Source organism: Opisthocomus hoazin, chromosome 1 (assembly GCF_030867145.1).
Source record: "Opisthocomus hoazin isolate bOpiHoa1 chromosome 1, bOpiHoa1.hap1, whole genome shotgun sequence".
NCBI classification, from domain to species: Eukaryota; Metazoa; Chordata; class Aves; order Opisthocomiformes; family Opisthocomidae; genus Opisthocomus; species Opisthocomus hoazin.
In genome coordinates this window covers 131,168,233-131,183,337 of record NC_134414.1, presented here as the reverse complement: position 1 = coordinate 131,183,337, position 15,105 = coordinate 131,168,233, and the positions used below count along the sequence as shown (strand labels likewise).

Here is a 15,105-nt window from a genome sequence, read left to right as displayed (position 1 = left end):
GCAAGTTTTAGAAGAACCAGAAATTGAGGCTTTCAAAGCAAAAGAAGTATTTCAACGTTCAAAGCGAAGTTTAGGCAACTGTCTAAAACTTCAGCTCCGGTTGATACTGCACTTTTTTGAGGCAAACAATGCCGCAGTGAGTACTGGCAGCAATGCACAAGCTGGTCGGACTCTCTGAAATAAAGATGTCCCGAAATGGGGTACCTCTTCTGCGAGGCGGCAGGGGCTGGGCGTGAGCTGTGGGGCAGAGTCCTGCAGCCGCAGCACTGAGAGCTCGGCTGCGAGCGAGCCTTCCCCACCTCCAAATACCACACACAGGCATCAACCCAGAGGGACTTCAAGGGTGGTGGGGGAGGCAGAGGAGGCAGAGAAAGGCTCTCCCAACCCTTGGAACCTCATCTGCCACCTCCTCCTCCTGCCCTATGGTCATCACCATCCTGGTGGCTGGGGTGCCGGTGCGGAGAGCCGCCTGCCAGGTCTGCCACTGCTCGCTCCTCCACACGTCTTCTGCTGCTCTGATCTGAGTGACCGCCTGGACACCAGGAGAGGCAAAGTCCCCCACGACGGCTCGAGGCATGGCACCCTTGCTTGTCTTCTTGACGGGAGACAAGCGGTGTGCAGGAGCCCTTCCCCACACAGCGGAAATCCCACATGGAGTCCTTTATGTTTCATAAGAATACATAAATGCATCCCTCATTGCCCCTTTGGCTGCCCCACGGCTGGCAGGTGCTGCTTCCCCGGGAGCCTTCCCCGGGCTCGGTGCAGCCATCTCGGCATGCTTTCCTTCCAGGCTTTGACATGCAGATGCCAGCACTGGCAATACCTGCGAGGACACATCCAGAAATGGGCTTGCTTGGGCATCCAGTGTCACTTTTCCCTTTTCTTGTACTTCAGTAATACTTCGCTAGAAATTAGCTAAGGGGAGTTTTATCTAGGGAAAGCTTTTAAAGCTCACCCCTCCACTTCTGCAGCCCTTACAGTGGGAGAAATCAGCTCTGGAAGAGGAGGGCACAGGCAGCAGGGGCAGGACCCTCTTCAGCATCCCTGTTTAAATCACAGCCTGCCTTGTGCTGCACGTGAACAGTGGTGGTTTTTTTCTTCTCCTTTGTGGCTATTTATGTCACCTCTCCTCATGTAGCTGGGTAATAATGTTATGGCAGCTTCAAGACCTGTGCATGTGGAAAAATTTCTCTTCTTAAAAAAAAATAAAAATTAATGCTTTCAGTGGAGTTTAGCCTCCAGAAATAGGAGAGGGCTCATGCTACGTGACTAGACAGCATTACGTGAACCAGCTGCAAGTATGCCATGGCCCACAAGCCGCAGTTTAAAACTTCTTATGCAGAGCTGACCATAGGAAATACTTCTGAAAAGAAAAATATACCAGAGCCTCCATGTTCTGTTCATAACCGGATGGCTCCAGTGTAGTGGCGATCGGATTTTTAAGTCAGCAATGATAATAACAGAAAGTACAGCTTGCCAATGCTTCTAAAGTGGTTATTCTTGATTGTTGCCTGTGCAAAGATTTAGTATGCCAGTTTGTCAAAACCGGGACAATAATTCACCTATCAAATATTGAGAATGACTTGATATTTGTAAATCATAATGAGACATCTGGATTGAAAAAAAAATACAATCTATTAGTGAATAGTTACTCATCGGATCTGTACGCAATTAATTTTTCCTTCAGTCAGGTATTGTCTTGATTTCTGTTTGCGGAGTAAAGCAACATAAAACCCTCCCTAAAGGTCAAAGAACCAAATTGTGAAGATTTTTGTTCTCGCTTTTGCTAGTACAACTTCAACAGCATGACATAGTATACTATGCCTTTTTTTCTCTTAACTTGCCAACGGCCAGCTCTGCATTTCAGGTCAGGTGCTTTGCATTTGGGTCTCTTACTCTTGTTCTACAAAGCTATGAAACTGGGGAGACTGGCTGGGTGTTTTGAACAGCAGGGAAGATAAGTACTCAAATTTACTTTTAAATGAAGTGTGAATACCTAATTCAGTGACACCTTTTTGATCTATGCAAGGAGATACTTTAAAATTATAACCCACAGAGTTCTCTCTCCTACTATTCCCATAATCAGTCATCTGCATTGTTCCACCTTCAGGTATTGCCTGGCAGTAAACCATGGGCAATTTCAAAGGGCACGCCCTCCCTGGAAGCTTTTTCCTTCTTTTTGGCTTGTGGTGGTCAGTGAAGTACCCACTGAAGTACGCCTGTCGAAAAAACAAGAACGCTTGCTACCTTGGTTCCAGGGCAGGATTTCAGCGCCTGGAGTTTGTTGAGGGGATCATCAAAGCTCTCTTTGCCCTGACTGGTAAGTAAGGGGGACTTGGGGCAGACAACAAAAAGGCTGTACCTTTTCACACTTTTTTTTCTTCTTTTTAAAATTTTCTTCTCTGATAAAACCTATCTCATTCTGTATCAGTATTTTGCCCTCTAAACACCATGAATCTAAGGACTAGTGGGGCTACTGCTATTTATTAAATGGTTAGGACTATAACACGGTTTCCATCCCTAGCGCTCTTCTGGAGCTTTGTTAAGGTCTCCTGACTATGTCACAGCTGGTCCGTCTGAGCCTTCATATGCTGTTCCCTACTGAAAGGAGGGAGATAAGATCTTTAGGCAAGGGGCTCTCACATGCAGACCAGGAGCACCAGATTGTGAGGGCATAGCTTTTCTACTTTGAATACAGCCATCTCAGATGTTGGTAGTCTCCACTGACTTACTGATAAAATATGTAAATGCAGATGATTCTTCATTAATGTCATTCAAAAGTGAAAATACTCACAAAGAAAGACCAAACTCCAGATCTTATTGCTGCAGGACTGTTGCAATGGGGGGGGGGGGGGGGCTGTTTGTCCTCCTGTTGTGGACTGGCCTGGGTACAAACCCACGGGGATGGTTTAGTGAGCAGTGCAGCCCACTGGAAGTGCCTAGTTCTTGTTCACATTCCAGCAGGCTGTACGTTAACAATTTACCTTTATAGACTAAGTAAGCTAAATAACAGGGGACCGGGGGAGCTCAGCACATATGGCTCTCAAGTTGAAAAGGAGCTTAATTTTTTAGTATTTTTAGATTTTTAGATTCTATCTAATTTTCTTTAGATGATCAGATTGCCTGGTTTCTAATCAAGGTGCAGGCTGTGCCAAAATCTTGTTCTTGCTTTTCCTTCCCCTCTGGGAGTTGCATCAGTTAAGACACATCAGCACTGAAGTGATGTTCTGTGTACAGTATACACTTTCCATTACCCAAACCTAAATAATAGTGTTCATTCTGAGGTGTGAGTGGGGACATCTTTCCTACAAATCTCCCAGACATTGTCTGGAGGTAGTTGGGCAGCTAAAACACTCATCTTGTGTTTTTATTTTCACCCTGAAACAAAAAGCTTTTATTTTAATGTACGGTAATTTCAATTCCAGTCAAAAACGTGGACAAAAAAGCCTGGCAAGGACAAACAGTAAAAGCAGCAGAAGGAGTAAAACCTGCTGTTTCTGTGTTAGGAAAACTTCAAATAAAGGTGGAAAACCACTACATTTGCTCTGCAACATCTCTACTTAGACAGCAGGATGCTGGCCAACACTTTATTAACAATATAATTAAAGTTTTAAAAGCGTAATGTAATTTAAACCCTTTCCAAACTTCATTGATCCTATAAAGTATCTACAAGCAGCTTTCCCCTTGCTGGAGTACTGCAGCCAGTTAGTAAGACACCGAGGGGCCAAGGTAAGGGAGGCGATGGAGCAGCAGTTCAAATAATAACTCGGTGTACATTCTCATGGGACCTTTAATAAATCTGCATGGTGGAGGGATTTCCTTTTATGGCTTTATAGGAAAAAATCCCCTTTGAATTAAGAGTCTGAACTCTGCCATCCTGCATATTGCAGGGGACTGGAATGGTAAATCTTTCTTTAGGGTACTTCAGCATGTGTTATACTCATGTGTGAACCACTGAGAAAGGCAGCTGAAAAATTCAGCCAGAGGACTACTACAATACCAATTTTGAAAAAAAAAAGGAGCAGCACAGAATAGCTGTCTCCATTTCACTGCTGGAAACTGCAAGACGCAAGTAGTCCCACCAGGAGTGGAGCCGAAGCCTGGTTTCCTCTGGATTTCTGCTCTTCGGATTATGCGATGCTTAATACATGCTTGAGCTCACTCTGTGGTCTTTCACTCAGCACAGCAATTTATTTCATCTGTCCTCCACCCACTGCCTATTTTCTTGAGAATTTATATAAAATTAATAACTTTGAGGCCCCTGTGCATTTTCACTTGAATTTGGACAACATGTTGAAAACTTTACTGTGAATGGCTGAACTGGGCAGAAGGGAGCAAAACACAGCAATCAGGCAGAGCAGTCCTCAGGCTACCAGACTAAACCCCAAATTCACTGGTGTTATGCTGCGTGGGGATATATTGTTGCCTCTATTGTTTGTATAAAGACTTATCATCAGTCTGTAACTTAAGCACCAGGACAAATAGTTATACTTCTCGTTTCATACACAGGAATGGTAGCCGAGCAGTTTGTTCCTGATGGACCTCATCTGAAGTTGTATAACTATGAGGAAAAGCACTGGAATCACTTGATGAACTGGCAACACGCCACCATGTACCTCTTCTATGGCATTTCAGGGTTGGTTGACATCGTGGCTCATGGGACCAACGCACTGCCAGTGGCCATGGACAGGATGATGCTTTCCTTAGCAGTGTTTATTGAAGGTCAGTTTACCTCTCCCTGCAGAGGTGCGTGTGAGACTTGCAGAGGGGTATCACTCTTTGGTCTGGCAGTCTCACATCAGCCTTAGAGAATGAGCTGAGTGTTTAACCCCCGGAAACACTTCAAAAAGATCAGTCTTGGCCCTCCTTAAACTGCTGAGGGCTTGTCTGCACTGCATCCCAGAGCATGATCACACATTGTAGAGGTGTACCTGTGCTTTTCTAACTGGCTCAGATAGCAACAGAAATGTTACAAAAATAGCAGCACAAGCCAGTTTTGGGTAAGTGCTCAGTAGCTCGAGCATGTGCTTCAATGTATGTACTGACACTGTACACAACTTGTGAGCTAAAGCCAGGTGAGTGCATTTACCTGCACAGCAATCACGTGTTGGAATTGCACTGGAGACACACTCATCTTCTGCTTTCTGTACACACAGTATATCTCATAGCATCCCTCTTCTCACACTGCAGAGATAGATGAATGAGACTTTTTGTTAATGTGTTTTAAACGAAAGGTGACAATGCTGCAGCTTCCCATGCAATTTCCTGGTCTGAGCTCAAGAGTTGGAGTACTTAGCACGTAGGCATCAGTCTTAGAAAAATACTCTCTGTATTTTTCTACAGCTCCCCCGGTCCCCTGTTATTTAGCTGAGAAGGTAATATCGGCATAAAGAGAAACACTAAAGGTTCACTGATTTCTAAAAGCAGATGCAGGAAGATTACAAGAGAAGAAAATATCTTAAAATGATCACTTTATTTATTCCAGGTTTTCTTTTTTGCTACCATCTTCATGGTAGAGCCATGCTGGATGTTCACGTTCATCAGCTACTGCTGTATGCTATCTTTGGAGCTGCTGTTTGCATATTTCTGGAAGTTTTCTGCCGTGGCAGTATTGTGCTAGAGATGCTCCGTACAAGCCTCTGCATATTGCAAGGCAGCTGGTTCTGGCAGGTAGGTCACTTTTCTGCCTTAGGAATTTCTTCCTTCACCAAAATTAAGTCATTTACCCCTTTGCGGATTTTTCACAGGTGTTATAATATGCCTGTTAAACACAGAGCTTGAAGGACTCATAGAAAACAATGCACTCTTAATGTCCCTTTAAAGAGATAAAAGTATTTATCACCTGTGTTTTACAGACGAAGAAGCCATTTTACTTCTAGTGGCTTTTATTTGAATCAATAAAAAAGCTAAGGTGGTTTTGTTGAGCTCTCCCCTGCGACTGAACATCTCCTCTGATCTCTGTAACATCCTGTTCAAAACTGGCCAGCCAAATGGCAGTGGTTTTACAGCCCGGCAATAAATGCTGTTCTCTACGAAGACAGTCCCCACTGTCGGCTGCTGGAGCAGTGAGTAAATGCCCAGCGGAGTACCGGGCAGGTGAGGCAAAGCACCCATTGACATCACATGGAGAGGAACGAAGGCACAAATTATCTTTCATGCTGGCTGCCTCTTTCTACTTTCTAAAAAGGCATTTCAACAGTGGCAACCTAGGTTCGAACGGTATTTGAGCTCCTGATTCGCATTAAGAGATTGAGTGATGTAAAGCCTCCTGCTTTTCCAGTGTTAGGGAAATTCAGCAGAAGAAGTAACAGCCCAAACTTTAAGATTTCAGATATGTAGCTCCCAAAGGACTCTTCAGAATGTAGCTGCTGTGCCTTCACTTGTGATTCTGTCCAGTTAATAGATGTTTGACAGTGACCCTTCCTCTGCTTCCTCTGCTGTCAAACGAGAGAATTCAATGAATTGCTGCGATCTTGTAACAAACAAATAGGAGCGCTAGTGCCGATGTGTGTTTCATCTTATAGTGGAGAACTGAGGTCACTCCAGTGATTTTTCTTTCCGCTATGTCTAGACTGGCTTCCCTTTTTTATATGCTGGCCAGACACTATTAATGAAAACGTTTGCTGTTCCTTAGGAGAACTGGACACTCAGCACCAAATCAAATATTTAAATACTTGCTCTGGCAAGAAGACAGACCTCTGAAATGGCAGTATTTTTCTATAAGTGAACTCAAAAACCTGGTGCTGCAGCACTTGATATTTTGTTTTCTTGTTTGTAAACTTTTCTTCGCTGATTTAAGAAGCTTTACATAAGAGGAATTAGATGCAATCATTTATTCTTTGTTGTCTGCCTAGTCTAATTTTAGAACAAGTTATTTCTTGAGCTTGGGAGACAATGTGGTTTTTGTTTCAAAGTAAAAAAAATGGAAGAACTAAAAATACAAGAGCTTTAAGTGTGGCTTTTTTCACACCCGCATCAGACTTCAACCGTATGTGTGACTGAAAACCACATACTGGCTGCAGCATGACAGATTTGTAAAAGTAAAGGGACTTTCTTTCTTGCAGCATCAACACCTTCATTCATTGAATTCTCTGCATGGAAATGCAAACTGCAGTTCTCCCCTCCTCCTTCCTCTCCTCCTCTTCCCAGCTCCTAAATTCTCAGCTGAACTGCTGATCAGTGACTTTGAAGAGTATTCGGCAGTACAGAGGACCACTGCTTGTCAAGGCAGACCTCTGTGTGGCCACGGGATTACTAGTTTCCCAGCTTATGCATTTATCTGAATTTTATCTTTCCCAACTCTGAATAAACAAATCAGCTATGTATTTCACATGAACTTATAGCCTTGGATGCTCTGGTTTTACGTAATTTCAAAACCTGACCTTTTCCCTGGATGACCCAGAAGAAACAGACTTGGGGCTCGCCTTCATTTATTAATTTATTCTTCTTCTTCTGAGCCATGTAACACTTTCCCAGACACCGTTGGGAAGAAGTGAGTTAGTGCAAATGGCCGGGCAGGTTTGCTGGTTGGTGGTGTGCTTGCAGTTCAGATCGTATGCAGCTGAGCACCAGCCCCTTTCCTTACAGTACAGAACTGTGATCGCCGCAGGACATGTTGGGCTGACTCCTTAATTCGCTGGATGAGACCAGGGGGTCTCTGGGACTGGCTCTGCATCTTCAAAGGCATTTCTGCATAAAGCTGTGTAAAATGTTCCATCGCTTCTGAGTGTGACTGCAAAATTGTTTTTAATAAAAATCACAGAAATAATCAGCACTATAAGAAAATGAAATGTCTGCTTGTGATGGGTAGCATAATATGTGCTATGGCATAGGATATACATCAGATGACATTTGCTAATCATCTTTTATTTTATTACAGATTGGTTTTGTGCTTTATCCTCCAAATGGAAGCCCAGAGTGGAATCAGACAGATCATACTAACATGATGTTCCTGACCATGTGCTATTGCTGGCATTACGCCTTTGCTTTTCTTATACTTGCAGTGAATTACACAATTGTTAGCTGGTAAGTTACTTGAAACACTAAAACTTTGGAGACCTGTCTACTTAGTCTAGCAGGAGCTTTATTTTAGAAGAGTTTCACTGACAAATCAAAAGGTTTCCACAAAGTAATTAATTATCTTGCAAGGTAAAATAAAAATAGATATTGCTAATGAATGAAGACAGCCTGACTCATTGCTTTAGTAGAAAGGGGAAAAACAAAGTACAGCTCTGACAGCATAATGCTTCTCACATAAAATGAGCGCTTTTTGATAGTCTTCCACATTTGTAAGTGCATAAAAAGTTACAAGGAGGAGAGACCATTTCTTCCTACAACATCTTATCTCCCAGTGTTCATATGTACTAATTCCAAGTGGCTTATCAGCAGGCTTCATGACTTCACTTTGAAGATTATTGGACAGTTTCATAGCTAGCAGTTTCCTGTGATTAGACCTGATTTCTTTTTCAGTAGCCAGTTTTGTCCGCTAATCTCTAAAGTTAGCCCTTTTCCTTGCACCCCAGTGCTAATTCTGACAAAATTCCAACTGCAGAGTTAATTTGGTTCTAAAAATGAGGCTGATTCTGTCCTGTGTGATCACCTTCTGCCCACAGGACCTTACCAAACCTTTGTCTGCAGTGTCCAACACGTTTCTGAGCCCTTGCTTTACCCCTACCATCCTAATAGCCCTATTGAATCACACTTCGGCCATATGTAATTCTTACAGTCTTGCTTTGCACCAAGGAGGTGCCATGTCTTTTCGGATCTCAGTGCAAAAGGCACCGACGCTCAAGGCTGGGTAACTGGTTTGTTGTGTAAAGGATGGCAACTACAGAGAAGGCGACAGCAATCTTACATCCCTTCTGATGCTGGGAACGGCACCTGCTGCAGCACCAGAGCTGCCCCCTCGGGTTGATCGCAGCTCACTGCACAGAGCTCATGTCCATGGGGAGGGTGGCCAGACTCACTCTTCTTCACAGCTTTGTAGTACTCTTCCAAGTGAACACAGCTATCCGTGTTCACTTGGAAAGAGTACACCTTTGAACTTTCTAGATGTTACACTGAAGTTTGCTTGAGGTGTACACTCTTAGATGTGTCCATAGGAACAAGCTCTTCCAAGCGACACACGCAGGCGGTATTGTTAAGGGCAGCACAGACTAATATCATGGTGCATGCTCGTGTTGTATAGCGGTCGCTTGTGCTAACATACAGGTATCTACAACCAAGGCATGTGGTTAAACTGAAATCATTGAAATCACTGTCCCTAGTGCTTGTAGTCACTATCTCCTCTTTACAATGTCTTCCACAGTGGCCCACTACAAGTCTTCGTAAATCAATCATCCTAACTCCCCAGTGAGATGCAAGAGTTAAACAGGTTTTTTTACCATGTAAAAATGGCCAGATGAGCCTTTGAGTCACTGATTTATAATATGTATGACAACTCTTTTTTGTTGTTGTTGTTTCCAGGGCAGTTCGTTCAAAGGTTAAACAGTCCCAGTCCATGGAAATGGGATTACTGAAAACATCTGAACGAGATCAGGAGTCAGAAGATGAAATTTAACATGAATGTGGCTTGACTAGCTTACTCGCTCTACCATTAGGCTAATTGATACCTCATTTCCAGATTTGTTTGGCATCTTATTCATTCTTTACTACAACTTGCTATGCAAATATCATCCCCCGAGTATTGTCTACAGCTACACAGTTACGTCTTTATTTGCGGAGGATAAGCTCGGTACCCATTTGCAGTGGTTGCACCAGTACCTTGCTTATCACATGTTTCAAAGAAAACCAGACTAGTATTAGACAGACTTGGGCTGGATAAGGTGGCATGATGAAGTTTCTGTGTTTGCCTCATTAAAAGCTAAGCCAAATGTTTTCCAGCTGCTGCTGAACAGACTGTTAAGTTTCCATAATTAGCGTGTCCAAATAAGCATGTTTGTTGCCCTGCAAGTAACAGTGCATAAATAACTGTGCAGACCTGGAAACAAGACAAAACAATCAGAACAAGAACAAGAAAAAAAAATCAGAGTCTTGCAGGTGTCTCGTATAACACTTCATATCTCTGCTTGTGGCTTTATGTTAAATGGAAAGAACTACTCACTGCAAACCTGCTCAGCATTGCCTTGAAAAGTGTTGTGTGTGTTCACTCCCACACAGACCCTACCAAGCTTGGTAGGAGGACCAAAGAGGTGTATGATGATCAAAAGCCACTGCCATTATCCATTCTCGTGCCTAGATAGTCCTGCCTCTTTGCTGTCATTTGACTTGGAAAGGCAGTGAAGTGACTCTGCTTTCCCTCAGCGCCTAGAGCAACTTCTTTTCCAGAAAGGCTGACGGGTGTCCAGTGGGGCAGTGCCCAGGCACAAAGCCAGTTTCTTTCCCAAAGTTACCTCCTTTTTTTTGATGGGATTTGATGTTTTTCAGCAGGGTTCATAGTAGACCTGTGACTTGACCCAGCACCTGGGTAAGGAGAGGGCAGAATGAGGCAGATTTGCATCCATCGCCCCGGCAAGCACTGGGCAGCCTGCAAGGTGCTGCACAGTGAGCTGTGGGAAGGCAGATGTTGCCTTCGTAGGATCTCCCTGCCCAGCTATCCACAGCAATGAGTGAATTAAAAAATAATTTTTTTTATTGTATTTATTTTCTCTGCCAAAACTGAAGTCTTGATATGGTGAAGAGTAGGGTGCACTCCCCAGAGCTCAGTGTCGCTTGGGATGTGCTCCAACCTCAGCAAAAGGGAAATAACTGACACGTGGCAAAAAACATCAGAAAATGATGTTGTATATTAGCACACTGCCCCTAAGGGGTGCACTTTTGAAGCATCACTCTGGCTCTAAATATGTATTTTGAGAGAGTGACATGGGCAGCTTGCAGCACAGCAGCATTTATGCTCTTTTTTCCTGAGGACGGATCAGGGGATGCATGCTGATGGCCATGGGCCATTTTACGTATCCATCAGTGGTAAGGTGATCATGGTAAGGTGGTCATTCTGGAAAACAGCCCCTTCCCTTCAGAACACGTCCTAAAAATATTATTGTCTAAGTATTGTCAGAAACAGTCTACTGCAGGACAACAGATTCTATTCATATAGTGTCACTTTGCCAGGGTTGGTGCTGCAGAAGCGTGTTTCTTCTGTTATTCATGTATTTCCAGATGCTCCTAAGGGAATGCAGAGCTGGACTCTGGTAGATGAATGAGAGCGGTAGGATCTGGTCCCTCCACTTTTGAGCTTCCCCTATATTTTTTTCAGTGTGAAACAAAAATGAGTAGCATAAAATCACTAATTGTAGTAAGCTGACTGCTTAAAAAGATAGGTAATAAAACAATTTTGTAGCTCAAAGGGATTCCAGGGCTCAGGAAGAAAAAAAAAAAGCTGTTTCTAAAGCTATTTTACCTTCAATGCAACATAAAAATTCGCTTCATTTTTAAGATCTACCTTTTTCAAGGAAAGCTTTCCTTAGCTGCACGTGCTGTTAATGCTGAATTTTAGACTGCCACATTTATCAATACTTCGCCAAAATCAGTGAGGTCTTTTATTCTAAAGGAGACCTTCAGAAAGTACTTTGCTTCTCATAGGCAGGAACAATGCAAGTTTCTTCAGTGCTTTTCTTGATAAATATATCTAATACTGTACAAATATTAAGGTGCTGTATCACTAAACTAAAGGGATAACCTAAGCAGGAAGAAAAGCACTATAAAGTGGCTGAGCTTTCATATGTCTTCTTAGAAGACTTAAGTTCGTTATTTTTAAAATTATTTTAGATCTTTGCAAAGTATTGTGAAGTGACATTTGCAACCAGGTGTCAGATTATCCAGATGAATCTGCTTTGGAAAGCAAGAACAGTTGGCTCCCATACACTTCTACGTTTACAAATGTAAAATGGGAAACTGCAGACTGCTAGCCAAAGATCACTGCTTTTCTTAAAAACTGTTTGCCCTTCTTCAGTGCCTTTCTCTGAAGGATCTTGGAGATTTTGGCAAACTAGCCTGTCTCAGGACATTCTTGTAAGCTAGGCATTGGTATGGCATTTTTGTAGCTCTGTGTCTCAGCTTTACAGTGGTCTCACTGTAATCTCTGAATTAATTGATATTTACTCTGCTCTGCAAATCTAAGACTTGAGTTTCATTACTGTGGTTCCATTAAAATCAGATTTTCTGTTGGCATAAACCAGAAAGAAGATCCACAGCTTTGCTGAGGAGCTTGCCTGTTAACTGCAGCAGGGATACATTGGTCAACTGCACCATGTCATCACACCTAGCTATAATCTTACCTTCACTGCACCACATCACTCTTGTCTCTAAATTGTTGGGATTTTTTTAAAGGGCAGAATTTTATTCCTGTTAGAATGGCTGGGGTATAAAATTTCTGCAGTGCTGGGCAGTGAAGACCATCAGGTTATGTATCAAAGAGAACTTCAGGATTATTACAAAAGTCTGTCACGATAAGCCAACATCAGTTGATGAAGTGAGCCTCACGGGATTCAATAACCTGAGCGAGCTGTGGACGTGGAGGGTGCTTAGCAAACTCTCCTTTTGAAAAAAATGCTTTTTCAGAAACAAAAAGTGCCTGTAGTCAAGTGCGATGGCCAGAAAAGCATCTGCCTGCGGTGGCCCTCCTGTGACCACCTCAGCCTGGTGGCTCTGGCTCCGTGCTCCCCTGCAACTGGGCATCAGCCCAGCAGTGGCTGTAGGTCTGTGCGTTTTCCTGGGAGAAAACCTGAGCACGACGCAGCCTGCCGAGAGGTATCACGTGCAGCTCCCTCTGTCTCCCTGCTGTGAATGTCCCACAATCGATGAGAGAACTGGACGACTAAGCCCACCAGACACATCTGCTGGTTTTGATGCAGCCGTGCTTAGCAAAGATGCCTTTAAAGAAGCCCAGACTGGAGGTTAATGCAGTCTGTGACACAGAACTGTAGGACAGGCTTCTTACAGAAACTCTCTCTTCGCGTAAGAGAAGGTGGAATTGCATTATTAAGCTTGAAGAAATACAAGGAAAAACAGATCCAGAAGCCTCAAAGAAACAGCAGTCTCTTGGATTTAATTTTCAATACTTACAGTACACGCAGAGTGAGTGTCACAGCGGAGTTTTGTACCTGATGTATTTTTGGTGCCACAAAGGAAAGAAACACCCTCTTTCAGGGTGGGTTTTTGCTACGCAGAACACCTGACCCGTTCTTCTCAAGCATTTTTCAAAAGAGATGCCCAGGAACAGCAAGGCACCTGTGATGATGAAAAAGGTACAATCCTCGGCATTTCACTAGCAACAGATTTTGCTTGAGTTGAATGAGTGGAGGGAAGTCTGACAAGTTTACAAACGCGACTCAGAAAAAGGTAGCTGCTCTCAAGAAAATTTAAATTATTGTTAAATATCGTTGCCTTTGAAAAACTATATGGTAGTTTATAATAGACAAGATATGCTTGTAATTTTATTTAAATAAAATTGATTTATTCATATAAGATGTCTGTTGTGTTCTCAGGGGAAAAAATATAACCATTTATGGGGCAGGATGGCATGGGATAGGCTCACCCAGACCTTTGAACAAATTGCACTCGAATTCAGGAAAGGTCAGTGCTGCCTTGGCAAGTTCCCTGGATTTTTACTATTTAACTGTCATTTACAATACAGGTGAAAACAACTCTTTCTGAGGTGTGGGAAGTAAGAGTTTCACAGATCCACAAAAGTCAAATGCATGAAAAAAAGGAGGTCCCAGATCTGGATCTGCTCTCCTTTGTCATACATGATGGAGCAGCCAGCAAGCCAAGTAAGCACAACTGCATGAACGGGATCTTTCTGTTTTGGCAAGCTTAATAATAAAAATATTTAGGATTTTATTTGACTTTGATCCCTTTTTCCTTCAAAGAAAAAAACAAAAATATTTTTCTGCTGTAAGTTGAAAATGCACTCTGAAAGAAAAAACTGAGATACTTGAAGAAATGTTGGCAAATACAGATTTTGTCCTCTTCATATTTTTCACCAGTTTCTAAAATTTAAACTAGGGAATGTACCTGACAAAAAATAGAAAATAATTTTGGCCACTCTCCAACTGTATTTTGGGCATAAATTGATTGTTCATTAAACATATCAGTCCTATGGCTTGCTTTCATTATTCCATGGATTTGGTACCACTTTGCTACATATTTGACAGAGAGTGTTTTTTTGTCAACTATGGAGAACTTCAGGTGGGATGCACTTACCTGTACATAGGAAAATTTCTAAATTTCTCCAGGACCAGGTAAGGGATGGAAATTCGGCACTTCCTAATTTCCCATTTCATCTGGTTGCTCACAAATCCGAAAGAGTTGCATAAGACTTCTGAAAACTACCAGTCAGAAACTTTAAAAATCTAGAAGTAGCTTTAAATAAACCAATTAAGGAATCAACCAGCTTCCACTAGAAAATCAAATGTACCTGTGTCACCATATCTGCTGGGGCTGGGGCTGGGGTCAGCTATCTCCAACCACATCACCAGCATGACTGCTTACCCTCATGGTCAACCTCAAGGTAAAGCCGGTGACAAGGCTGCATGCCCCATCCCATTCGGACAATCGTGTAAAATGCACATTTTGGCATTGGGTCTGTGTAAAAGAGACCGGCTTCAGTGTGTGGCAGAAGCTTGGCTCACAACAGGAAGGTGTTTCTGCCCATGGAGATGACTCGGGACCTCACTGTTGCATCAGTGTTGGGGAAAGGCATGGAGGCAGGCTTCAGTGTGTGGCAGAAGCTTGGCTCACAACGGAAAGGTGTTTCTGCCCATGGAGATGACTCGGGACCTCACTGTTGCATCAGTGTTGGGGAAAGGCATGGAGGCAGGCGCTCACGCATGATATGGGGAGTCTGATCTTGGGATGGCATTGCCTGAGCCCAAGACAGCTCGCTTCAGTGTTGTCAGTGGGCTGCAAAGGAGTCAGCAGTGCAAAGGAAAGGAGGCTGAAACCACCCCCTGGACAACCAGGGAACAAGATGTCCTGGGGGAAAAAAAGCATCTCCAAGCTGGCAGCTTAAAGGCTAGGCTGCTCCTGCAGTTCCTGGGTCCCCAACCACACTACTGGGTGCACCCTACACTAGCACTGTAGTCTGGATCAAGAGAGTGCTTTGGACCT

At 43.2% G+C, this 15,105-nt stretch overlaps 1 protein-coding gene across 1 annotated transcript; it reads left to right on the top strand.

Annotated features, from left to right (window-relative positions):
- The first annotated feature begins 2,130 nt into the window (after positions 1-2,130).
- TMEM45A (transmembrane protein 45A) lies at positions 2,131-11,801 on the top strand. The gene is made up of 5 exons (XM_009939441.2): positions 2,131-2,320; positions 4,510-4,722; positions 5,486-5,670; positions 7,880-8,025; positions 9,466-11,801. The coding sequence occupies exons 1-5, from the start codon at positions 2,131-2,133 to the stop codon at positions 9,557-9,559; spliced, it is 828 nt and encodes a 275-aa protein (XP_009937743.1). The 3' UTR covers positions 9,560-11,801.
- The last annotated feature ends 3,304 nt before the right edge of the window (positions 11,802-15,105 follow it).

Coding starts and splice junctions, on each gene's coding strand:
- TMEM45A (XM_009939441.2), top strand. CDS start 2,131: ATGGGCAATTTCAAAGGGCACGCCCTCCCTGGAAGCTTTTTCCTTCTT. Junction 2,321..4,509: donor AGCTCTCTTTGCCCTGACTG/GTAAGTAAGGGG, acceptor TTTCATACACAG/GAATGGTAGCCGAGCAGTTT. Junction 8,026..9,465: donor AATTACACAATTGTTAGCTG/GTAAGTTACTTG, acceptor TGTTGTTTCCAG/GGCAGTTCGTTCAAAGGTTA.